The 25835-nt window shown below is 40.2% G+C and overlaps 1 protein-coding gene across 2 annotated transcripts in view; it reads right to left on the bottom strand.

Moving 5' to 3' along the window:
- ubr2 (ubiquitin protein ligase E3 component n-recognin 2) overlaps positions 1 to 25835 on the bottom strand; it is a 69863-nt gene extending 44028 nt beyond the window's left edge. Inside the window, exons 1-11 of one of the 2 annotated variants that reach the window (XM_041789660.1) lie at positions 25738 to 25835; positions 18511 to 18794; positions 18340 to 18418; positions 13135 to 13248; positions 12892 to 13022; positions 10309 to 10447; positions 6854 to 6916; positions 6508 to 6628; positions 6319 to 6426; positions 2679 to 2767; positions 345 to 443 (exon numbers count right to left, since the gene is read on the bottom strand). In XM_041789660.1, coding sequence (XP_041645594.1) covers positions 345 to 443; positions 2679 to 2767; positions 6319 to 6426; positions 6508 to 6628; positions 6854 to 6916; positions 10309 to 10447; positions 12892 to 13022; positions 13135 to 13248; positions 18340 to 18418; positions 18511 to 18794; positions 25738 to 25821 — 1311 coding nt within the window. In that variant the 5' untranslated portion in view covers positions 25822 to 25835. Of the gene's footprint in view, positions 1 to 172; positions 272 to 344; positions 444 to 2678; positions 2768 to 6318; positions 6427 to 6507; positions 6629 to 6853; positions 6917 to 10308; positions 10448 to 12891; positions 13023 to 13134; positions 13249 to 18339; positions 18419 to 18510; positions 18795 to 25737 lie in introns of both variants that reach the window. The other variant, XM_041789661.1, reaches the window with a different exon arrangement.

Here is a 25835-nt window from a genome sequence, read left to right as displayed (position 1 = left end):
ATATGCCTATATGAACAGGTTGCTGCCATGTGATTGGCTGATTAGATATTTGTGCTGATGCAGTAGGAGAGGTATACCTAATGAAGCGGTCAGTGAGTGTATGCATCCAGGCGGCCCTGTCGAGCTGCTGTTACCAACATTTCTCACCTCAACAAATTCACATTGAACTCACCAGCGACGGGACGGTGAATATTTGTACTGACAGGTCAGTGATGGAGAACTCACGGTCGTGGTCATCTTTCACGTAGTCACACTGCAAGCGTTCATAATTCTACCAGCAGGAGAGAGAGACAGGCAGAGAGAGAAAGGTGTGTGGAGGTGCAGAGGAGAGGAGGAGTACTCACCATGGTTGGGACGGTGAAGAGCTGAACAGACAAAGAAGTCACTGACACAACTCGCTCGTGGTCATCCTCCATAAAATCTGTCTGGAGGCGTCTGTAGTTCTAGAGGGGGGATGACATTTCACCTCTGGGTCAGAGGTCTCTGCTGATGGGCTGCTATTTGCTTGATTACACCTTCTTAAACCCTAGAACAATCCAACTTCTAAAACAGCGCCTCACTTTTTATTAAGGTCTGCTCACATTTATAGTTATTTGTCAGAACATTTTTGGGAGTTCTGAAGAAATCAACCTAATCCAGAAGTTAAAGGTTTCTTTTAAAGGATTGTCTGGGAAATACAAGACAACTTCTTAACAAGGCTTAGGTTTTAATCTCATCAGGTCCTACCGATTTGAGCAGGAGATTCTAAAAATGCATTCAAAACAAAAGCTAGGAGGATATGAGGTGCCAGTTTTTATCAATGTAGAGCTCAGTGTTGACTGTGCACTTATTCAGCGGCTGTGGTCTTGTTAACGTCAGTAGTAACAGCCAACAGCTGAACTTCAAGGGAAAAAATGGGCTCCACCAATTACAGATGTCATGGTGACACTCTAGGATTAATGGTAGTCTAGTTTGTTCATGTTTGACCTTGAATAAACCATGTCATTTCTTAAAACAAAGTTAATATCATACAGACATATGTCTCCTATGAGGACATATACCTTCGTTTCACTCTTAGGTAGCTCAACAGAAGTGCTTTGAATAATTGTCAAATTACAGCTAATGGTCAGATCCCCAAAAGCAGCATTGACTGTATGATGCTGCAGCTGATGGTGACAGCAAGAAAGAGTAAAGGTTTTTTTCTTTCTCCCTCTCAGTCCTGTCCACGATGTACTAAAGGATTAATTTTTTTATTGTGGGTTTGACGCACCTCAGCTCAAATTCTAGGAATAGTTACTCTTTTAACTCTAGAGCACCCACAACTTCTGTTTCAGAGAACTTCTTACTAGCATCACATTACACAAGTTGACTTCCACTTCTTCAGGAAGTAACTGTAAGGTGTGTTTTAAATAGCACTGTGTGCTTAATATTCTACTTCATTCAATGAAAAACACCAGGGACAATATGACAGAATGAAAAGGAATCATGTCCTGGCATTAGCAGCAGCTTTAGACTGGAAAATTACACCCCTGACAGACAAATCAGATCGGTATTTCCTCCTCTATTGTTGTTGACAAAGCTACCAGAAGTCCCACCTCTTCTTGAGTCTCCAAAAGTTGAAATATTTTCAATTTAGAGGCCAAGGGTGTTTTTGCACCCAGGATGCGGAGTACTGAAGATAGTGAGCCCTGCTGGTACAGAATAAAGTCAGCTGTGTACACAGGCCTTAAGCTCTGGTTAGGAATTTTAGCTTGTTGTAAAAAAACACACAGGGAAACCCACTGATGCCTCTGTATGGCATATAAGAGCAATCAGTCAAAGACTGATTACTGCTTTTGTTTCTGTGAGCACTGTAAAAATAGCTGTTGTTTAATTTTATTTCCTTATGAGAGTTATGTTTGCTGGCAAAAGAAGACAAGATGAGAGTTTTTAGTCAGAAAAGTCTACTTTAACAATTACAAGAATTAAAATGCATCGCTTTGTCAACCTTTCTCCGTGGCCTCCTTTCCTCTTGTAATCATCCACTGCCCCCATCAGATCGTCTTGTTGTCATAAGAACTACAGATCATTGAAGCCTTTGCTTGTTAAAGAAAACTAAAGGTGCTGCTCCATTCACATTTTGTAGCTCACAGGGATTGAAGGCCCATCTCATCCATTCCCCGGCTAAGAAAATAGGTCACATCGAACCCCTGATGAGACTTGTGTAGACATAAATACTGGCAGGTAAATCCTCAGCTTTCACATCAACATGTTACCTAGAATGGGCCTCATGCACCAATTTTTCTTAGAAAGCAAAATGTGCTAAAACCCACTTTCACAGTTTTCAGGAAGGTTATGAATTTCACTAAAGTTTCCTGTTGAAATGTTTTTCTAAAAAACGAAATCTAAGATCTTCTCAGCACATGGATTTGGCTCCGCTGAGAGTTAATCTATTACCTTTTTAACATTACACTGCAGGAGAAGTTCATCAGGAGTCATAAAAAGCTAAACAACCTTTGAATTCTGAAGGCTGTTGGTCAGATGAACTGTTGTAACTATTAGAGGTTGAGGAATAGTAGACACTAGTTTGAGCACAAAAACACATAATTAAACATTTTGGTGAATAAAGCAGTATTGATCTGCAGCTGTGTTCAGGTGTCATGGTGGGATGTATAGATAAAGGAGCATTGAACCAGTTATATTAATGGAAGATGTGTTACCTTGGCAAACTGGATGGCAAAGATCTTCTTGTACTTGAGGTCCATGAGGAGGCTGTTCATAAGCAGCTGGTGGTAAATGTTCCTTGCTCCTAGAGAGGTGGACAGGCAAAGGCAGAGGAGGGGTGTTATGGAGGTGAAATATCTCATGTTTTAACAGGAATATTGTAAAATAAGTTTGTTGTGTTGCTTTTACAGATTTATTAGGAGTACCTCATTATCACCTCTACAAAAAAAATGTTGTAAAAAATGGAAGGGCTCCAAATTTTGCTTAAACCAGCATCTCTACATACATCAAGGCTATTCTAGACCAACCCCAATTCACAGTGATATTTACCGCCTGTGATGTTTTGCATTTACTAGGTACGTCACAGAGGCATAAATGGGGAAAGAGTGATCCCCTTTGTGCTGTCTTACACTTAATTTCCACATAGGATGACTGCGCCACCCACTGAAGCGCCGCAGGTTTGCTCCGACAGGTGAACAACCTCGCCCACTGGAAGCGTGTCTAGAGCGCTGTGCTGCGGCGTGCAGCCCTGATCAGTGGGCAGAGATCACAGGAGAACTGCGAGTTCACCCAGAGGTAGTATGGGGTTCATTTATCATCTATTCTAGAATAAGTCCATGATATTATGTCCGCCATTGGGTGAGAACATTACGAAGTCAAAAGGGTAGGCTCCGTCCACACGGAGACGAATTCAGGAGTATATGCACAAGTTTTTTTGTCATATCGGCATTTCATCCACACAGAAATGGCATTTTCGGAGGAAGAAAAGCTACTTTTTGAAACCGAGTCCCAGAGTGAACAAATCTATAAATGCTTACCGTTTCGTCTCCGTGTGGACAGTCAACCACATCTTTCTTGAAACAATTACATCACACATAGCATAGCCCACTTTCCCCGCATGCGCATATTGAACCAAAACAACAATGGCGGATTACACGGTTGTGTTTGTGCTGCAGAAGCTATAGAGCTTATTATTAACCTTGCAAAGCAGATGGATACGCCCGTTTCCTTGTTTCTCACTGGTGAATCCATCTTGCAAAGCTCCCATCTGAACTGTTTGGGCCCGCTTAGAAAGTGACAGGATCAATCAGCGACAAGGGGCAGTACTTTCAGGCACAGCAGAGTCGTGACGTCAACAAGCAGCAGCAAGAGCTGGTCCAGTTATGGAGGAAGAGATTAGCGTGGATGCTGCTAAAGTGCCAGTTTTATCAGAACTTGACGACATTTCTTTGTTAAAAGAACAAGAACAGTGAGTGAGTTGTTTTCTTTTCAAAAACGACAAAAATCGTGTACTTTGTCTATAGTTGCCACATTTCGCGTTATTCCTCAGTAGCTGCGCACGCGCAGCTCAATAGCGGCTACGTCACGTGTTTTGTTGCTCTGATTGGCCCGTAGAGATGTGACAGTTTTTTCAAAGCCTCTGCCTTTTCTCAAACGTTTCCTATTGAAGCTTTCCCAGATGGATATGTGAAACAAATCCATCTGGCGTGTCAGGTTAGCTTATTATGGCTTTTACAGCAAAATCTGATGCTCCTTTACCATCACGGAGAACAGCAGACACCAGATGTTGTTAAATCCAACACGAAGAACAACCAGAAGGGCAACCAGGAGAAAGTCTGTCAGTTTTCTGTGATCTTCTTCTCTCTTGGTGTATTTCTGTGGCAGCAATTCAGCACCACTTACATGCTTGGCATATATTCTAGTTTCCAGTCGCTTTCAGTGGTTCAGTGCTTACGCAAACATTTCCTGAAACGATCCCATATGTACGAAAAACTTTTTCAAAACGAAATGGAAATGTAACGTTTTCGTCTCCGTTTGAACAAGGGGTTTATGTTTGCTTAAAGGATCTGTGGTTTTATGTAAAATTCTTCCGCTAAATGTCCCCAAAAGTTAACTTTTCCTCATCAGTGGCGCTGTTGTAGCTCCGTGACCCTCTGACCTCTCAGTGACCCTTTGCTCTCACTGCAGGATGAGACATAAAGTTGATATTGTGATGATTTGCAACCAGGAGTCTGTGCATGTGTTGTATTCTGAAAGAACTGGATGTTCTATGCTTGTGACTTCCTTTTTGGAACTTCAGATCGACATGGTTTGGCAGCGGTCAGCGCTGAAAATAGACCTGCAGCATATCTCAAATGAGGCATAGTGGAGTGGCGCTCCAGGGGTACTCCACTGCTGGACTGGAGCACTGGCCTTGGAAATGCTCTGATAGACTAGAGAGGAAGCGATTTGCCCGGCAGGATGATGTGCCAGCGGATCTCAGCGTGGTCGCTCTATGTGACCGAAGCCAGATAAAGTTCCTGCAAGTCAGCATTCCGGTGGTTGAGAAAAAAACGGATACAAAGTCGTTTTCTTCAAAATGATCATTTTCCGTTTTTTCTCATTTTATGCAAGTCTGACATTTAAACTACTCATTCAATGAAAAAAGTAACACAAATGTGATATTTAAAAACGTTCATTTTTTTGTTTAAAAATGCCCTCTTTTCGTAGTTTCTGCGGGGAGATTGAGAGGAGGGGAAAGCAAAGCTGCTGGGCGATAATTGGCCACTCTGCCTGCCATTGTCCCCAGTTTTGCCCATTGAGATGGACAATAACAAACACTGCATGGCTCAAACTCCAACCCCCGTTGGCATGCAGCTAAGTCTGTTTCTAGTTATCACCTTTATCAACAAGCCTCAAGATGCACCCTGCAGCGAAGAAGACAAGAAGAGACGATGAAGAAGCAGCAAGGATTATCAACAGACTTGGGAAAACTTCAGGATCACTCGACAGTGAAAGTCTGATGAAGGCGGATTTCCTATGGGAATATTTTGATGAGCGCCACCAGTCGATTCAGAATCTTGGTTTGGGTGGACTTTATGTAAATGTGGCTCTATTGTTCACGCCCATCACCCGGCCTGCCCGAAGGTAGGAGAAGTCCTGAAACTTTGAGCCTGATTTTCTCTGAACCAACAGGAACTAGAAGTTAACTTTCAAATGAGCATATCTTTGTGAAATATCCTCAGATTAAGGTGTATGATACACCAGTAGAAAGCTTGGAATCTACGCTTTCATAATGTGTAAAAAACTCAAAAATGACCTCGGACGACTTGCAGTCGTCGTTGAGTTTTTACCAGCTTTGGTCACGTATGTGGAAATTGGAGGTTAAAAGTAGTAAAAGAGGAGAAAACTTGGCAGCTGAGCCAGCTGAGGATTGCAGTGCTCGGTGTGTATTGTATTTGTTATCTCATTGTTGAATCAATATGAATATTCATATTGCTAAAGTGGTATAATGTCCATCATCACCAAAGTTTGGTTAAGTATGCCAGAACTTATGAAAGTTGTTGTTAAAAACCTTAGTTATTAAATGTTGATCAAACACTGATTTCTGAACTATAAGTTTAAACATTAGTATTCTGTTGTGTCACAGTGATAAACAACAATCCTTGTTTGTAATTTGACCAGATGTTATTTCCTGCAATAAAAGAACTTATTTGGAATACTTAAACTGGAAGTTGGGACTTGCTGATGCAGTGTTATTTTAAGTATTTGTTTTACTTAAACACAAACCTACGAATTATGCAGCCAGTGATAACTCACAACTCTATGACAACTCATTTTTTCACAACTCTGTAAAGGTTAAAAAAGCACCTGTACCTTTCCACATCTTGGAATCATTGAGCATCAGTTGGTCGACCAGCGAGGAGTGTTCTCCTTCTGGACCTTTCTGCAGGCCAACCTGACACAGGATCCTTCTAAGACCATCTGAAACACAACAGGTAAACTGTCAGCCAACAGCACCGACACACTGACAGAGGGATTGTGATTAAAGAAGTCCAGACGTACCAGAATACTGGATGACTTGTCCCAACCAGCTGAGAGCCTTCAGAGCAAAACACTGGTGAGCGACAACAGATGAATGCATCACCTGAACCCTAAGAGGCTTGGACTGACGGCTGGTGTTCCTCTGTTTGTGGAGACAGAATGTGAGAGCGGGCAAAGAGGGAGAGGAGGTCGACAAGAAGGAACAGTGGTGGAGCACAGCGTGAGAATGAATGCATTTATAAATATCATTTCCAAATATAATTTCCAAAATCAGAATACCAATATCTACAGTGGCTGAATTTATTCAAAAATATTTAACTTTCTAAGCGGATATTTCGAATTTGATAATAAGATTTAAAAAACTCACCACAATAACAGACTTTGCCTGTTCACAGAACTGAAAATCTCCATATCGAACTGATTTTCTGCCCTGCAGACAAACACAGAATGTCATTTATAAAAGGAATATGACAAATAAAAGGTTATAGTATAATAAAGATTTTGATTAAATAGAGTATTCTAAATAATATATAAGTAGAGATGCCCTGCTAGCATTTTTTGCTGCCATTATAGATGACCAATCACCTATGAGTGAAACCAGGCCAACACTAGTATGATTATAATTTGTGCTTTGATACAGCAGCTGCTTCGGTGGTTGGCCAGTCTACTTAGCTTAGTAATGTACTGAGATCTCCTGAAGGTGGCAGTATAACCTGCTTACATGCACTTTGTTCAACAGAGCAGTACAACCACCCCTACTCTCCAAGTATTCAACAGTAAGTACAACTGACTCACCCAATGTGATGGTTCATTGATAAGGTATCTGTTAATGCAAATTTACTACATTTTAAGCTGTCAAAGTTAACACGTTAATAACATGCTAACTTGAATTCATTTTAACGGCACTATTTTTTTGTTTCACAATTAACGCATGTGCGTTCTGTATGATCCTCGACCAATCCTGTCGTTGGCCAGATCAGGAAGTGGTGCCATAGCGATGAGGGACAACAAACAGAAAACGATAAAAGACAGAGACTCAGCATCGAGATCATTTCAGATAAGACTCAAGTTATTTGTGCTTACTGTTGATGTGAACTGAGGAACTCGGAGTTTGTAGAGTCTTAACCCTTTCCCTACTGAGTCTAAAAATGGCGATTTGGACATATTTTGTTATTATGGCTGTAAAATAGTCAGGAAATGCCCTAAGTCTGAGAGCGTTGGTCCCTTTTCTCAGGAGTACTTGAACTTGACTTTTCAACATGTGGTTAATGAGTCTTGCACATTATATAGAATTGTCAGCAGTTTAAAAAAAGAAAAACAAGAAAAACTGATTTGTTTTTCATGGCTTTTATGGGAAGAAATTTTGTTATTGCTCATGAAGTTTTGATTTGACATTTGAAATGTGAACCTATACATGTTTAGAACAATCACCAGTCATTTTTTTAATCTAGGACTCTGGGTGTGCAAAAGAAAACCACATATGCTCTTCACATACCTCAGTTCAGTACCCTAACCCTCCTCCAAATCGCTGTCCTCCTCTAAGAACCGTAGCGGCTGTTTTACTGTTCTTGATGGTCTTCCCGACATTATAAATGTGTGTAATAAAACACGGACACACACAAATGCCACTAACTAACGCTTTTGTTTGTAAACAAAACACCACTCTCGCTCGCTCTCCTTTTACTCTTTCTTCACTCTCCTTTCTCACTTGTCTTCTGCCAAAGCTGCGGTTTCCGCAGTGCTGTTCAACATTACTGTAATATATATACCACACATCATATATTGCCGGAAAGCACAGATTCTCAGCTCTCTGTCAGCATTGAAATTATTTAAATTGACCAAACTTTCAAGGAGTTACAGCGTGGAGAATCCGTGTAGCTGTCTCTCCAAACTTCCGGTGTTTTTTATGAATGCCCACGTTATATATTTGTGAGTACCGTAATGAACCATATATGTGCACATGCCCACAATTCTCAGTTTTCCAACACCATTGGAATTTTTCTAATCGAACAAACTTTGACAGAGTTATAGTAATAATACTCCAGACATATAAAACACAGTGCTGGTGCTGGCTCCGTAGGTAAAGGGTTAAATACCCCGTACCACATGCTGGCCAAGCACACTGGCAACACAGAGAGCTTACTGTAAATAAAATACTAAAAGACTCTCTCGTCTTCATGTATGCTCTCACTGGAGACTTGACTTCTCCCAGTGATCTGTAGTGTATTTCTCTAACTGTATTCATTATCGCTTTTTGTATCATGTGAGGTTGAAATTCTTTGCTTTAAGTGTGAAGGATCCAGGGATGATCTTTAAGTGATTTAAACTTAACTGCCCAGATTTTTTATGTACATGTGTGATGAGATCTGTTTTATGCTGAGCTGCTGAGAACAACAGAGGAGTTAACTTCTGGAAGTCTGAAACTGAACACTACATTATAGTATTAGAAAATAATTTTACATTAAGGTCAGTATCTCCATCCGTTGTTATTGTTGGGCTTGAGTTTACCATGTTATGCTCTCAGCACATTTTTTGAGTGTTCAGCGTCTTTGAGCTTAGTCTAGAGAATTTTTGGGACATTATCTGTCGTTGTTTTGGGTTGTTGCCATGAACAAACATTTGCATAAAAAAAAAGCATTTTTGTCCACTCCTGTGTTGATTAGAGTATTTAAATCTTGAGAAATATTCATGTATGGTATATTTAGAAAAGATAAAAATGGCACAACTAATTTGTGATTAATCTCAAGTTAACTATAAAAGTTGTGAGATTAATCACGATTAAAAAAATTGTATCTCTTGACAGCCCTAAACTTTTACTAAACAAGGTTTATAGTCTTATAGAGTCTTGTCACCCCGTTAGGTTTTTCCTTTATCCTGCTGGGGATTTTACCACCACTGCTTCAAGTGGATGATTGAAGGCCGTTGCACTCTGAGTCAGATTTTCACACAATAAAAAATAAGAAAATTGATCTCATGTTGTTCTAATTATGTTTTCACTCAAACCTTGCACACTGAGTCAGTTGTGTTCTATTCGTACTCACTGCAAAAATTCGTAGAATGTGGGAAATTGGGACCAAAATAAGCAGTGAAGGCTCTGTCAGGCATTGAAAATCACACCTGATCCATCCTGACAGAGATGTTCATATAGCACCAGCTCATACATCACAGCTGTGTCAAGATGGAGAGCAACTTTAAATCCAGTATCTGCTAGGTGGCTGTGAGAACAAACGTCCCCTTAACTGATATATTTCCATGGCTGATATCCACATAATACCTGGGCAAACCACTGTGTTTAAAGTGAGGTTTTGGCACCAGAGGAGAGGGGTCAGGTGGGGTCAACTGAGCGAATGAGAAGGAGGTAGCCAAGCTGATCTGAATCAGTCACCCATTTAAATGACGTGGACTGATGCAAAAATTTGCATAAAATCGAAACCTGTTCCAAAAAAGTTAATGACGGACGAAAATTTTGGCGTCAGTGAGAAAACATTATTAGAACATGAGATTGAGTTGCATTTTAACGTGACAAAAATTTGGACAAAAAAATGGACTCAGTGTGCAAAGGCCTTGACTCACAACAGCAGATGAGTTAAAGGAGCTATTCTTCTGAGGGCTGCAGTTCAGTTTAAACTGATCCATAGTGTTACGGATAATATGTTTAATGAAAATCAGCAGATAATGATCAAGTCACAATTAACCCAGGCATCTCTACCTATAATGACAGAACTTATTGTTATGTATTTACGGAGTTTTGCATGATGATACCAAGTGTTTACAGTCTAAACATTTTTGAGATGTATACAGGTATACGGAGAAGGTACTGACGTCTCGGTCCACAGTGGTGGCAAAGCTGACAGCTTCTTTCTGGCTGCAGTTTACAGCTTTCTGCAGAGTATAGATCACCTGTTCATAGGTGTGGACTTCATCATTAAACAACATGCAGTAAAAGGTGTCTTCCTTCTCCCTAAAAACACACACAAAAAGTACCAGCATTTCAGTAATCATCATTATATTGCAGGCAAATGATAAGCAAAGAACAGGATGTTGTGACATGATGCACTGTTATGTGGTCTGAATGATCTCTATATCTGCAGGTTTAATAATTCCTTGTCTTATCTTATCTTTAAAACTGAAAATTACAAAAGGTAGATGCAAAGTTTGTTCCAAAAGGGGTTTAGTTTAGGTTCTTAAAGAGAATCAAGAACCTAAATCAAGTAAAGTTTCCTCTTTTGGATCAAGCAAACCATGACCTGGCTGAATAGGAACATAAGAACTTTTAGAATACAGTGGCTTGCAAAAGCATTTACACCCCTTGAACTTTTACACATTTCTTCACATTACAACCACAAAAGTAAATATATATTTATTGGGATTTTGTGTGAAAGACAAACACAAAGGAAAATTATACATGGCTTTCAAAAATTTTACAAATAAAAATCTGAAAAGCGTGGTGCATTCAGTATTCAGCCCCCTGGAGTCTAACACTCATGGATAAAATCCAGTGCAACCAATTGCCTTCAAAAGTCCCCTAATGAGTAAATAGAGTCCACCTGTGTGTGATTTAATCTCAGTCTAAATACAGCTGTTCCGTGAGGGCCTCAGATGTATGTTAGAGAACATCAGTGAACAAACAGCACCATAAAGACCAAGGAACACACCAGACAGGTCAGGGATAAAAGTTGTGGAGAAGTTTAAAGCAGGGTTAGGTTATTAAAAAAAAATATTACAAGCTTTGAACATGTCACAAAGCTCTATTCAATCCATCATCTGAAAATGGAAAGAGCATGGCACAACTACAAACCTACTGAGAAATGGCCGTCCACCTAAACTTACAGGCTGGGCAAGGAGAGCATTGATTAGAGAAGCAACAAAGAGGGCCATGGGAACTCTGGAGGAGCTGCAGAGATCCACAGCTCAGGTGGGAGAGCCTGTCCACAGGACAACTATTAGGCGTGCACTCCACAAATCTAGCTGTTATGGAGGAGAAGCAAGAAGAAAGTCACTGTTGAATAAAGCCATAAGGAGTCTCGTTTGCGGTTTCCCAAAAGCGATGTGGAGGACACACCAAACATGTGGAAGAAGGTTCTCTGGTCAGATGAGAAAAAAACTGAACTTTTTGGCCTAAACGCAAGGCGGAAAACTAACACTCACATCACCCTGAACACACCATTCCACCGTGAAACATGGGGGTGGCAGCATCACGCTGAGGGGATGCTTTTATTCAGCCGGGACAGGAAAGCTGGTCAGAGTTGATGGCAAGATGGAGGAAAACCTGTTAAAATCTGCAAAAGACTTGAGACTGGGGCGGAGGCTTACCTTCCAGCAGGACAACGAGCCTAAACATACAGCCAGAGCTACAATGGAACAGTTTAGACTGAAGCATAGTCATGTGTTAGAATGGCTCAGTCAAAGTCCAGACCTGAACCCCATTGAGAATCTGTGGCCAGACTTGAGAACTGCTGTTCACAGATACTCTCAATCGAATCTGACTGAGCTTGAGCTACTTTCCAAAGAGGAATCGGCAAAAATTTCAGTCTCTAGATGTGCAAAGCCATGTTCAATTTTCCTTCCACTTCATAATTATGCGCCACTTTATGTTGATCTATCACATGAAATCCAAATTAAATAAAGTTACGTTTGTGGTTGCAATGTGAAGAAATGTGGAAAAGCTCAAGGGATATGGATACTTTTGCAAGCCACTGTGGGACTGCAATGAATTTTGTAATAAAGGAATAATTGTTTCAGTCAACATTTTTAAGCCGTGTCCTCTTTTCTAGGGCTCTGGAGTCAGAAAAAACTGGGCATTAGTGGAATGTGAGCAGGTTCCTTTAAAGAGCACTGCTCGTGATAGAGAGGTCATGATGTACTGTAAGATTACGTAAACAGAAACTTCACTATTTTTAAAGTTAATGTTAAAAATACTCTGCTGTTCTCAAAGCTTCACAGACCCAAGACTATGATACTAAAGTTTATTTGAGGAGCTGCAAAGGTTTAGATTACTTATTGTGTTCTTAATTTTGCAGACAGAACAACTAAAGGAGGTGTTTTATTTGTCTTCTACCTCATATATTACTAAAACTAGCCAAAGTTGCAAGCATTATCATGTAAAAGCCACCTGTAAGCTTTCCACCCATAAGATCAGTGTTTCGCCCTTGCTACTCCACTGTCACAGAAAACATTAACATGTGTGAACTTCAAACTCTGAACAAGGGAAGAGCTACAAATGTAGAGCTCGTCACATGGGTCACATAAAGAATCAAAGAACATGGTGACATTTCTTGTGGACAGCTACCTGGATTCTTGGCTGCTTCTGCTGAAGTCATTACAGTCACTGGATTCATCACAAACATGGATAACCATGGCGGTGTGTGTCTGTGTGTGTGGTTTTTGTGTCATGTGCATACGTACGGTGGAGCTAGTCCATCAGGTAGCTGCTCCTCCTGTTCCCAGGTCAACATGTCTACAGCATACTTGAGGATAATGGAAAAGATGCTGTAACCACGGGCAACCATGTCAGCAGGCAGCTGAGCTATAGGCTCCTGAAGAGACAAACCGTATGCAGTTAATACAGTGAAAACTGGAAGAGCTGGAGAAAGAGACAGGCAGACAGACATGAGTAAAGAGAGACAGGTCTGCAGAGGGATGTCTCACCTCCTGAGAGTTCCTGCTGCTGTCTGTGGGTGTGTGTTTGTGGCAGTAAGGACCTTTCTTCCAGGCTTCAGCATCTCCACAGTCACAGAAACCTCCACCTCCTGATGTTGTCATCTGCAAAAAAAACATAATTAAGTTGTCAAAATGTGGGTGCTTCAGTCATTTTCAGTACCACCTGCTTTAAATAATAATACAATATGTTTTATTTTTAAGTTGAGTGGTACAGAACAAAACAACAGACACACAATCTTATATATCTGAAGCTGTTGCACAGAGAGAGAGATGGGGCACAGTGGTGGGTGCACGAGTATAGAGAGTGAGCACTGGTAGTGACAAACAAAGCAGTGGTTATTCTCTAAAAACCTTTAAAACACATCCACACAAACCAGCAGAATTGTGCAGCATTTGTTTGTTTGCTGCTGAAGTCCCATCCCCTCCTGCCGGCTGTGTCTCTGCTCCTCCCTCTGTCACATCCTCTCTAATTCCCAGATCAGCAATTAAGTTTTACTAAGTCCCTTTATCATCTCATTGAGTGGGATGTTCATGATAGTTTCTTTTAAAGACTAAAAGAGAGCAAAGCAGATATACAGCAATGTTTCCTGGGGCCTAAAAACATTATGTTGTTTTTTTTTTGGTATTTTTCATTTGGTACTTCATAAGGAGAATTATATTAATTTTCCTGTCATCACTAATTCATACACACCCTAAGCACCAAAAACACCCTCAACATCAGCTGCTTTGTCACCAAACTCAAAGTACTCTCAGCTGGAAACAGTTCAACTTTTGGAACAGCATCACACTCGGTCATTACCTGTATCAACGTTTCCCTCACTGCCCATTAAACTCATGAAGGGAAAGAGCAGTGTTACTCAACCCTGCTTAACCAAAGAGCCAAACTGTTGAAAAATACCTTTGCAAGAACCACAACCTAAGTGGTGAAAAGTGGCAAAAATGGGATAGAGTGGAACTTAGAATATGCTCAAGGTGGCAATAATGGTCAAAATCTGGGAGGAAAGTGACAAAAACTGAGAGAAAAGGAGCAAAAATGGTTGAGAAGTGACAAAAAATGAGTAGATATGGCCAAAAAAGGGCAAAAAGTGGTCAAAATGAATGAAAAGTGACTTAAACTGGCAAAAAGCACCAAAAAGGTGGGAATCAATTGGCAAAAAGCAGCAAAGAGTGGCAAAAATTGGAAAAAGTGGCATTTAATGGCAAAAGGCATCGTAGATATGCAAAAAATGGCAAGAAAGGGGAAAAAATGGCAAAATACCAATAAGCAGGTTAGATGAGGTAAAACCTGGTGAAAACGGGCAAAAAAAGGATAAAAGTTGCAAAAAGAAGCAGCAAAAGAAGTGGTAAAAGTTGATTCAAAGTGGCACAAAATTGAAAAAGGGCAACAAATTGCAAATAAGGCCAATGGAAATATACAGACAAAGAAATTAAGGTTGGCAATTAAGGCCAACTGTATAAGTGTGTGAAACAAACTGATTAATGTGACTCGCAATGGATAATTTCTGAGATCAAAGTTTCCCTTTTTTAACATTTTCTAGGGGAATCATATTTTAAATTTAGACATAAAAGAGCCACAAATAATCACAAAAAGCCACGGTGAGTATCACTGGGACAGAACCCAACATACAAGCTTTGTCTACAGAAATATCGGAAGAGAAACAGATCCGACTTGTCTTTTAAAGGGTAAAGTGTCAGATCTGCAGCTGGCAAAATGCTCGACCAGGATGCCTTTACATTGTTTGATGATATCACTGTGATATTGATTTTGAAAGACTGAAACTACTAATCACACAGAAATATTTAGAACCGTTGACTACCGAGGAAAGCAGAAGTCCACTTTCAGAACATGGCAACAATGAACACCAGTGAGAATTATTCTAAAACAGAGGTTTTGAGTGCAACGAGGGCTAAAACACCAGCCATGTTGCTGTTAACTATGTGAAAAGTGTAATTTAACTGTGTAAAATGAACTAGCAGACTTTTGGCAAGTTGTTCTTTGCCTCTACTCATTGAGGCAACAACAGACACCAACATCAGGATTCTTTAAAACACATTTAACCAAGGCTGATAGTCTGACTGGTTAGCTGCTTTAGAAGAGAAAACTATACAGTGCATGTCTGTGCCTATGTGCGTTTTAGTGTCACATGCAGCAGACAGGCTCTCAGGTGAAGTGTTCTGGTCTCAGCAGGTCTTTGTGTAGCTGACAGCTTGCCCTTTGAGCTGCTGAATTACTTTCTGCAAAGAGCTGGTTTTACCTTGTCCATATTATCACTTCCAACCATAGAGAGGACTGAATCAGAATCAAACCACGGTTCAAAAGGAAATTAACCTTTGTGCAACTCCAGAGGGCTGCTAAACAAAGAACGTTTGAACTGCAGGCCGGCAGACCCTGAAACTTCATAGTCATAGTTCAGAATGTAAAATGTATAGTCAATCAAATCTACAAAATCAGGGTTGCTTTGAAATATATTTCTGAAAATACAAACTAAACAAAATTATCCTTTGCCTAGCTAGAGTTATGTACATGAAATCTCTGTGGCCCTTTACCAGAAGTCACAAAGAGCTGATCTTTGTGCAAGAGGAGTCAAGTACTGTTATTTAAAGGTCACATATTTTACCCTTTTAGACAAGTTTAAATTGGTCTCAGAAGTCCCAAAAAAGTGCTTGTAAAGTTTGTTGCTGAAAAATCACTCCAGTAGTGGATCTTTGCACATCTAAAAAACCCTCTGTTTCAGCCCTGCTCAGAACGAGCCGTTTCTGTGTCTGTGGCTTTAAATGTTAATGAGCTGTTTGGCTCCTGACTCCACCTCTCTCAGGAAATGGATGTGGCTTAATGGAGTTGGCTCTCCTGATCAGGAGAGGAGGGTGGAACTTTCTTCCAACTGAACCTGGGGACAGGGCCAACTGCCCACATGACATAATGAGGGGAAAATCTGAGAACAGGTTTTTTCAGCACACATTTTCATGGGGCACATATTTTTGTTAGAAAAGCCTGAAAAGTGGAAAGGAAAGTGTAAAACCAAAGATACAGAAATGTTTTGATAAGATGCATTGTTAAGATTTACATAGATAGATTTTGATTTGTAGTACTTCTGATATGCTTGGTTTGATTTGTGGCCAGCGTACCTGGAAGAGACATTTTATTCATGGAAACAGGGATCTTTAAAAACTAATGGTATGCTATATAACCCACATTTTTAATGGATATTTTTTCTTCTAAGAAGCTGGCTAAAGCTTATTCACCAGGACGACTTATGTACCAGTACAAAGTGCAGAGAAATGCAACATCTTTACCGCAAGTAGGTTCAGCTACCAGCGTCACAAGCAGCCACTGCAGCTTCACTGTTCAGAACATGCTGGAGTTCTTACCAACACAGACTAGACTGGCAGGGGTTGGCACCTTTTTTGAGGGGAACACTGTTAGGTTTTTAAAGATTTTTTTGGGGGGCTTTTTTAATTTCAGTGTTTCCCCTGTATGCATACAGCAGCGGCGCACCGCTGCTGGATGCATACCGTGTTGCATTTGTCGGTTGGATTGGTCAGAATTCGAGTAAGGCGAGTCTTCTCTTTGCAAAAGAAAGCGGGAGGGAGAAGTGACAGCTTCAGATACTCGCGGCGCAAAAGCGTTTACACAGAAGTAAGCGGGAGAATGCGCCCTCGGCACACGCACACATGGAGCTCAGCAAGACGTTAAAAAAAGTTGTCATTTTCCTCGTTCACGCAGAGCTGAACTGAACGGACAGGACGTAGCGATAGAGTCCTGCGTCGGACAGCTAACATCCCACCTGACCATTTCTGCTGATTTCCTGGCCATTAACACCTGCCTGTGCAGTGTGTGTCATCTCTCTCTCCCACCTGTACGTGCAACATGCGCGTCCAATTCCTCCTACAGTCTGACCTGACACGTAATGCACGGAATGACAGAAGCTGCGTTCATTTTAAGAAATTATAATATTGTATTCACTTCAGCACTGTCCTTGACAAACACATTTTTTTACTGTTCTAATCAAAGTTTTCTCACTGAATGAAGCATGAAAGAAAACACTCAGATCCTCATCAGGCATCATGCTCCAAAAACATCAGCTACAGCTGACAGCTTGGACTAATTAAACCCTGGTTATATTAATAAGAGTAATGTCAGGATCAGATTTACAGACAGTACACATTCTTTGTTTTTTAAGCTGTAGGTGGAATTAATTTCTTGACCATTTTTCGCGAGTGCCAATAAGTGTAGCGTACTTCAGTCAGCTCCTGCAGAGAGTTCGTTTTCACTCTGTTTGCCCCTTTCTGTCCCTGTCCTTGTCTGTAAATAAAATGTTTTATTAAAAGAGGCCAATTTCTATGGATAAAAATGGGGCACATGCACTTCACCTCTGCTGCTACAACTCCATCCGAGGGGAAACACTGAATTTATTTGAGAAAAAGGATGGTGGATGAGAGAATGGGGAATGAAATGAAGTGAAAGAGCCACAGGTCACACTTGAACCAAGGCCGCCCACACACGTGGAGCGTGACCTAACCACTAGGACATCTGAGAAGCACAATAACCACACATTTAAAGAAAATAAGGAGTATACCGTTAAGTAAATAAACCGTGGAGGAACAACTCCCAGTCTGTGATTCTGTCTCATCACTGCAGGCTTGGAGCTCAACCACCATAATATAGCTAGTAGATGTGTAAACTCCATTCAGTAAAAATCGATGGCATTAACTGAACAACGCTGCTGCACAGAGAGCAGAGGAGAGAGCGACAGCGATGTCTCCTGGTCCCTGAAAATTTCCTTTTCCTCCTGCGCCCTGGGAATAACTGACAGCCTCACAGCCCTGCACAAACACTGACAGCAATAAAAAGAAAAAAAATCTGTTTGCAGACAGAGAACAGAATCTCTGCAGACACTCTTACTGTTTTATTAATGAAAAGTCCTTGAAAGTATTTGATTTAGACAGGTCCTATATATTTCTTAGGAAAATCTGATTTATTTGCCTTTTATTACTTTAAAAAAGTAATTTTGGTATGTATTTACTGTTTGGGAAACCTTTCCTCTGTGCAGGTAAATATAAATATACCAGCACTGTGTGTTTAGGCGCTAATTTTTGTTGCTGTGGCATCAAAACAGGTATCAATATTGTTTGATTTTAAGTAGTATTGCATATAGAAATTAAAATTCTGTGATTAGTCTTTTGTGTACTCACCCTGTATCGATGATCTTTGTGAACGCTGCCCAGGAAACACTGCATGCACAGAACACAAGTAGGGTCTGCTGCACACTCCCTAAACACACAAACACCAAAAACATTGTAATTAGAACCTGAGCTGATTCTGTGGGTGTATGTCGCTGTGTGCTGTGTTTATGTTTGAGTTACCTGCAGGAATAGGTGGGCTCTCCAACTTTGAACACATGTCCACACAATGGTGATGGCACGTTCTTCTCCTGAAGGAGGGCAAGACCAGCAGCTGGATCCTCCCCCAACAGGAGCCATTCCAGGGGAGCTAGGAGGAGTAGCTGACAAGCCAGCTCCTCCCTCTGCTCTTCCCTCTGCTCCTCTCTGCTGCTGCCCCGGCTCGGGCCCAGGCAAAAGATTTTGGGTACATATAACGCCAGGTGACTGTACACCTCCTGCTGCAGATCAGACGCCACCACCCACCGCTGAGGAGAAAGAGGATGAGGGATGTGGAGAGAGAAGCATATGAGTGACGAGAAATTACAGTGTAAACACCCCCTTAAACCTAAGCCTGATTTAAGTTTCTGCATCAAAGCTATGCTGTAGCATACATGACACATCCAGATAACCCAACCCTACACAGAGGCCTATGCACATAGTGGTTGTGCACCTCCTCAAAAATGTTGCTTGCAATGCCTCAAAATGATGCATAATGCCAACCTTGTTAAGTCAGAAGACAATGCTTTTACATGCAGACAGAAATGGTTGAGTTATAGTTGTTAGTCCGACTAAAACTGGACTTATAAAACGTATGCAAGCATGTGCATCCAATAGGCCTGGGCAATATGGTCTGAAAATTTTATCACAGTGGTACAAAATTTAAAAAAATATAACGCATATAAATGCAGATTTAGGTGCTACAACCCCCCTTCTATTCCTATAATAAGTCTGTGACAGCATACTGAACTCTTGTCTGCATTTAAGATCTCAGAAAAGTTATTTCATTATTTCTGTGTACAGTTCTTTGTGACTGCAATTTTAGTTTTAAGTTTCCATTCTGTCCTGCTGAGATGTGTCAAGCAAATGCTGACTAGGCCATCATTTCTCAATTTAACTGAACCTTGACAGCTGTAATGGTAGAGCTGCTTCTCTGACTTTGTTTAACACCTTAAAACAAGCAAATCACTTGTTTTAACACACTTTGCCACAGTTTTTTAAGCCGTTACAATATCTGTCGCTGCAGCGCTGGGCTAAAAACAAACCATGACGATCCAATGCAGCATGCAGCTTGTGTTTAAAGCCCCAGACAAGCAACTTTTGCACCTTAAGAACAACGGCATGAGTGGATTATGCTTGGCTAGTTCCCTGGCAGCTCTAAATGCAGAAATTTTACCGATGACGACAATGACACGGGTTTACTGCTCAGCACTAGTAGCTGGTAACTTTGCAAAGCAGAGGAATGGGCTCTATGCATGGCAGAGTATGACGTATTTCCGGTGGGATATTAGGCTGCTTTACAACTTCCCACCCAACGATAAGTGGTAAGCCAATACAGAATCTAAACCGTCCCATACTGCATTTATTCTTCAGTATTTTTGTTTGTTCCAACTGTTGTTTTTAACATAATGTACATCTTTGCTGTGTGCCGCGATGTACATCTTCAGCTAAATTTAAGTCATCATTGGCAGTCAGCTTGGGTAACTCATGCAAAGAGCGAGTAAACCGCAACAAATCTGCCATCATCTCAAAAAGTTCCCATCTGCATTGATTGTGAGCCAAAAATGGTTCTGACCAATCAGCTTAGTTTGAGGGTGGTAGCTATGCGCAGGAATTTGTTCTACTGTGAGCAGATAGCAATAGCAATGGCTGCTGTCTGTGTGGCTGTTAGCTAAGATATAGCTCAGTATAGGGACAGTTTTATCAGAACTGGGTCAGTTTCTTTTTTTTTTAAATCAAAACCAGAGCACAGAACAGCCCTAACAGCTTTGGCCATTTTGGCCAATTCCCTTCTGCAAATTTTTTGGAAAGTCCTCCATTACTCAAACTCTTTGTGTGCAAAGTTTCCCAGATGAATGTGAAATGTATCTTTGCAGTGGATATATGAAACACTCCATCTGTAATTCCAGATAGAGCGGCTGACTGGAGCTGCACTAAATCCAATTTCTGAAACATTGGACAAACACACCCAGATATTGTGGGTGGAGATTGATTTACTCTTGAGTACTCTTACACCACAATCAGACCTTAAGTAGCCAGGACATTCTGCATATGCTCCAAAGTCTCTGTGCCAGACTGTGACCTAGAAGCCAAACAGCATAAATGCTAAGTACACTAAAGGTTACTCTTTTGGCGACCTTCTGAGCGCACCATAAGTTAGTTCATCTCATTTGTACTAACAAAACACTGAGTATACAAGATGCACTGATTTGTATAATCATTAATATTTTTACCACTCAACATACAACAAGGTGGCTGCTTGCTAACTTTTAACATGGTCAGCAGAATCTAGGTCCAGTAGTAACCTAGAGGGGCATAGCAGAGCAGAAAATACTTGTATCAACAAAGCAATTCTTCTCTTCTACTTGTAAACTGGGACAAAGACAGTAGTCCAGTTAGGCATCCTAATTAAGTTTGATGGAAGCATGAATGTAAACATACTGAGTGTCATCCTAGAGAGCAGCCCAGGTAGAGCTTTGGCTTAGATTTTACCATGACGTGTACGACTTTTCCAGGAAGTTGCATCTCAGGCTATGGCAGAAGTCAAGATTAAGCTTAATGAAGACTTAAATCTCATTGAATCCATTCACTGTCTAGAAATTCTTCATCAATCACACTGCAACACCTTGATTTATTGATTTTATTTTATTTAGCTTTAACATTTAAGTCTTAACAAGACAGTCTTTAACTAACCATAAAACAGGATTCACTGAAGACACACTTTCTGTCTCTTAAAAAAGTTTCATTAATATTTTTCAGTGATCAAGTGTTTTCAAGACAATCAAAGACATACAACACAATTCAAACAAGTAACTGGACTAAGAGCTCATGATTAAAGAGCTGTTTAAACAGATAATTCTTACTTTAGAAACTATACTAGTTGTGCTCTGTACTGTAGTGCTTTTGCTTTGTACTATGTGTGCCGTCAGCGGTCAGCGGCAGGTTAATCAGCTCTGTGTCACAGTGAGTTAGTGTTACCTGCAGCAGCGCTGTGACACACTGACCTCATTACTGCCTGAGCACACTGCTAACTCTGGGCGTACATTCAGCAAACACTAAAATAATGCAAACATCAAGCTACTATATGACCTAAACAGTTTAAATCTAGCTAGACCCAGGTGAACACCAAGAAAATACAAAGATTATATCAAGGAGGACACCCAGCGAGTCAATGCCTAAATCAAGGTGACTACAGGCTAACATTAAGCTAACCTGCAGGATCAAACACAGACTATTTAACCTGACCATAAGGCCAATGATGTTAGGATGTTCTGCAGCATTAGTATGTTAGCAATTATGCTAACCTGAAAACTGCAGGTCAGGCTGTCAAATATCCTGATATGACTGAAGACTGACTCTGTTTGTTGGTCTGAATTAAGACTAAATATGACATAACCCTTACAGAGGTGATAGAAAAAACTCCTCTTCTGGAGTGTCTGGTGGAATGAAAATGTTGCTGTAGGGAGGTGATCAGCTGTTTAATGTCACATTTTATAAGACTTAAGGGGCTTTTCTGAAAACCAAGTTCATCAGTACAATGAAAGGATGTTAAAGGAAAGCAGACACAGACCACAGTGAATGTGTTTGAATCTAAGGTTCTAATTTGGTATCAGGTTCATTTAAATATACTATCTGTTTCCATTACTGTAGATTGTAAAATGTATTGGTGTACATATATCAAATTGCATTCAATCAATGAGTTAGTTTTACACTAATTTGACCAAATGTTAATGGGAATTTCATGAATCCTTCATTATTGAACAGTTTTAGACCTAAATACAGCTGCAGACTATACCAACAACTCATATAATCATCATTGTGTAAGAGCTCTACAACTGACACATAAACAGGAAGCTCAAAAAGAGAGATAACTGGTAAAAAAAAAAAACACATTAATTTAGAAACTAAAACCATTTTCTGCAGTGCTCTTCTCCTGCCTTTTGTTGCTGCAGAATCGGTGGCTTTTGCCATCATAACTTTTGCTGTAGGCTATCCACAATTTTTCTATTTCTTATGACATGTCAAAGACACACTTTTATACCATGGTCTTGGTGAATACTCGGTTCTGATTGGCTCTTGAAATTCCATTGGTGTCCATTAGCTTCTGATATATGGACCATTCAAACCTCATAAGTAGTTCCAGTCAAATAATTATTACACTGTTCCAAATCAATGCACAGCAGCTGTTATCCTTTGCATCAACTGTCACTTAACTGACATAAATAAAATGACAGAATCCAGGTTTAAGACCTGTAACGTAAGACGCTCTTATCTTCTATATCCGAGGTACGCCTTGTTTTTAAGCTCGCCTTAATGCTGAGCGGTGAGTGTCGCAAAAAACTCACTTCCCTCCTGTTCTAACTGCTATAAACTATTGTCAGAAGATTCAAATAACACAAACAAAAGAAAAGAAGCCATTATTTCTTTGTAGAGCCAAAGGAAACGCTTCTGATAAACCGGCATGATAATATCTGATAAATATTGACGTGTCTGATGGAGAATCAGCACGTACAGTGCATGGACAGCTCTGTTTCACGTCTGTGACCTCATAGTGCAGAAGAAGGAATTATTCTGTTTATTAAAACAGCTGGTCTGCCAAAACTAAGCTTTCTATCAGATGACTGTTCATGTTAACGTACAGGTTTATAGTCTGATCTCAGATACCCCTCAGTCTCACTCGTCGTCATGTCTTTTCATTGATCAATCTGTTCAGAAGGTGTGCTGAGCGGACTCAATTTCCTGTTTCGTTATCTATGGCCCGCCCTATTTAATGGAGTACTGAATGACATTTACATTCCCTAAGAACGTTATGGGATTAGAACGGCTGTTGTAGTTGTTAGTCAAAACCTCAGGCGTTACTAGGGGAAAGAAATTGTTGTTTTAGTAAAACTTTCTATTTTTATCACAAAACGTATGAAATTATACATTAGTACAGGGTATATGCAGGAATCTTGAAGTTAATTTTAATACCTTTTTAAGACTTTTTCAAGACCTTCTTAATATTTTTTAATACCTCACCACAACTTCAAGCTGTAACCATTTAAATCGGTGATATAGCTCGTTCTGGCGCTCTCAGAGACAATTTAAGAACGCACCCACAATAGCCTAGTTTTTTATGTACCTGCTCATCTTTGTTTTTTTAATAAAAAATGAATAAACTCACACACTTTTACAATGTTTTTGGGACTCAAACTCTTGGACAGCTAATTCAGAAAAAATACTTTCAAAATTTAAGACTTTATAAAGTCGTGATAAGACTTTTTAATACTTTTTAAGGGTCTTAATTTTCCCAAAATTGATTTATCACCTTTTAATACTTTTCAAGACCCCGTGGATACCCTATAGTAATTCTATTAATTATTTTCGTTGGCAAGTGACCATGGTATAGCGGGTTAATGCCCTTCGAGATGTTCAATTATCAGGGATTAATGGACGACATGGAGGCCTGAACTGTCCGGCGTGCATCAGACAGTTCAGGCCTCCACGTCGTCCATTAATCCCTCATAACTGGATACCTCGTCGGGCATTAACCCTTACTTATGGGATATGGCATATCAAAGCAGAAATTTGATAACATTCTCCATGTTTCAAGTTATGGGGACTGAATAGCTCAGTGGGTTATACCATTGGATTTGGTATGGGAGGTCAATGGTTCAAATGCCAGTCAGTACAGAATCAATATCTAGTTTGGGCCCCTGGGTAAGGTCCTTAACTCCTGGATCGCCTGTCTACCTGTCAGATGTACGTCCCGTTGGATAAAAGCATCTGCTAAATTACATTGTAATATTTCAGATGTGGCATTATAGTCAAGTCATTTCACATGAAGACACCCAAGTACAAACTTAATGCCCATAGCTCAATATCAACTACATACATGCTTGAGTCTGAAGCAAAAAAAAAAAAAACTGGGCACAAAAATACTAATGGCTTTCTGATTGTTATGATTATAATTATCTGGTGAAATGAGACTCAAACGTTTCCCCAGCCAGGATGAACAGACCGGACAACATGGGGGATCATAGCTTAATAACGTGTGGATATATATATATTTTTTTGTTATTTTGTGTCTCTTACTCAGGATTATCTATCAGTAAACAGCAACTGAAGCTCCTCCATTAATGAACTGCAAACTAATAAAAAACTAACAGCTATAGGCTGACAGAAGGACTGGGAGATATGGACCAAAAACGAAACCTTGATGTCTTTAAGCTAAAAGGTAATACATTATATATGTCTCAGTAGATTTATGTCATGTAAAATAAAAAAAAAACAAAGTCAGTTCTAAGTCAAATTAACACTGACTATATGCCAAATACCCCACAGGAAACTTTATTAACAGCTAGCTTCACAGTGTCAACAGGTCCATGGAAAATACATTAAACTACGGTGAATTTGGCGGTTAAAACTATAAATCTTTCTTGAATATTCTGCCTAGCATCTTTATTTTTCCGAAAAAATATTAAGTATATTTAAATATGATGAAATTATCTTCATAATATCATTGCTAATGCATACTGTATTATAAAATGTCATACAGAAATGTGTAACTTTATTTCCACATGAAGGCTAGCTATATGTCGATGTAACTGCATGTATTTAACCTATATAACTAAGACAATACAGAGTCACTTGTTTGCTTGTGCTTTGGTGGCCCAGGCGTGTCGACCTGAGTTTATTTCAACCTCTCATAAATGTTTCCAACATCATTTGACGTTTTTAAGGCCCTGTGTCTGATTAAAATGTCAAAATAAAGAAAACTTAAACAGTGCCTGGTTATCTAAACCTGTGTCCCAGGGTTTGACGGCTCGGCGGTTACCTTAACGTCAAAACGACGGTTGGTAAAAAACTACAAGACTCTTTAGACACTGGGATTACTCTAAATAAACGTTGTCACACGTTATAACCTAGTAAAGAACATCGTTGTTTTCGTGGCCTATACAGTAGTGGTTATAGCAGTGAGCTCGGGCTAACTGACAGCTGTTTCTGACAGCTTTAATCTCAAGTCCAGATGTTTTACAGATCACTCCGAGCGCTGCAGCTAGCCTTAGCGTTAGCACTGGCTCCGTGTAGCCGAGCAGGGCTGGAAAAACAAGCCAAGACGCAGGCAGGTTAAACGCCAAATGTGACGTTATACGAGTGAAAAAGACATGTGTGACGCAGAGATATCTCTGGTGGGGGTCAGCGGGGTCTAAAGTTCAGGGAGTCGCTTACCGACGCGGTGTCTTTGGCGGAGAAATTCAGGAATTCAGAACATAAATCGGATGGAAGATCTCTCTCGGACTGGGCCGCCGCCATCTTTCCTCCCTCTG

The sequence above is a fragment of the Cheilinus undulatus genome, linkage group 6 (assembly GCF_018320785.1).
Source record: "Cheilinus undulatus linkage group 6, ASM1832078v1, whole genome shotgun sequence".
Taxonomy (NCBI): domain Eukaryota; kingdom Metazoa; phylum Chordata; class Actinopteri; order Labriformes; family Labridae; genus Cheilinus; species Cheilinus undulatus.
Note: the sequence above shows the minus strand (reverse complement) of the source record. Positions and strands in the feature narration are given on the sequence as shown.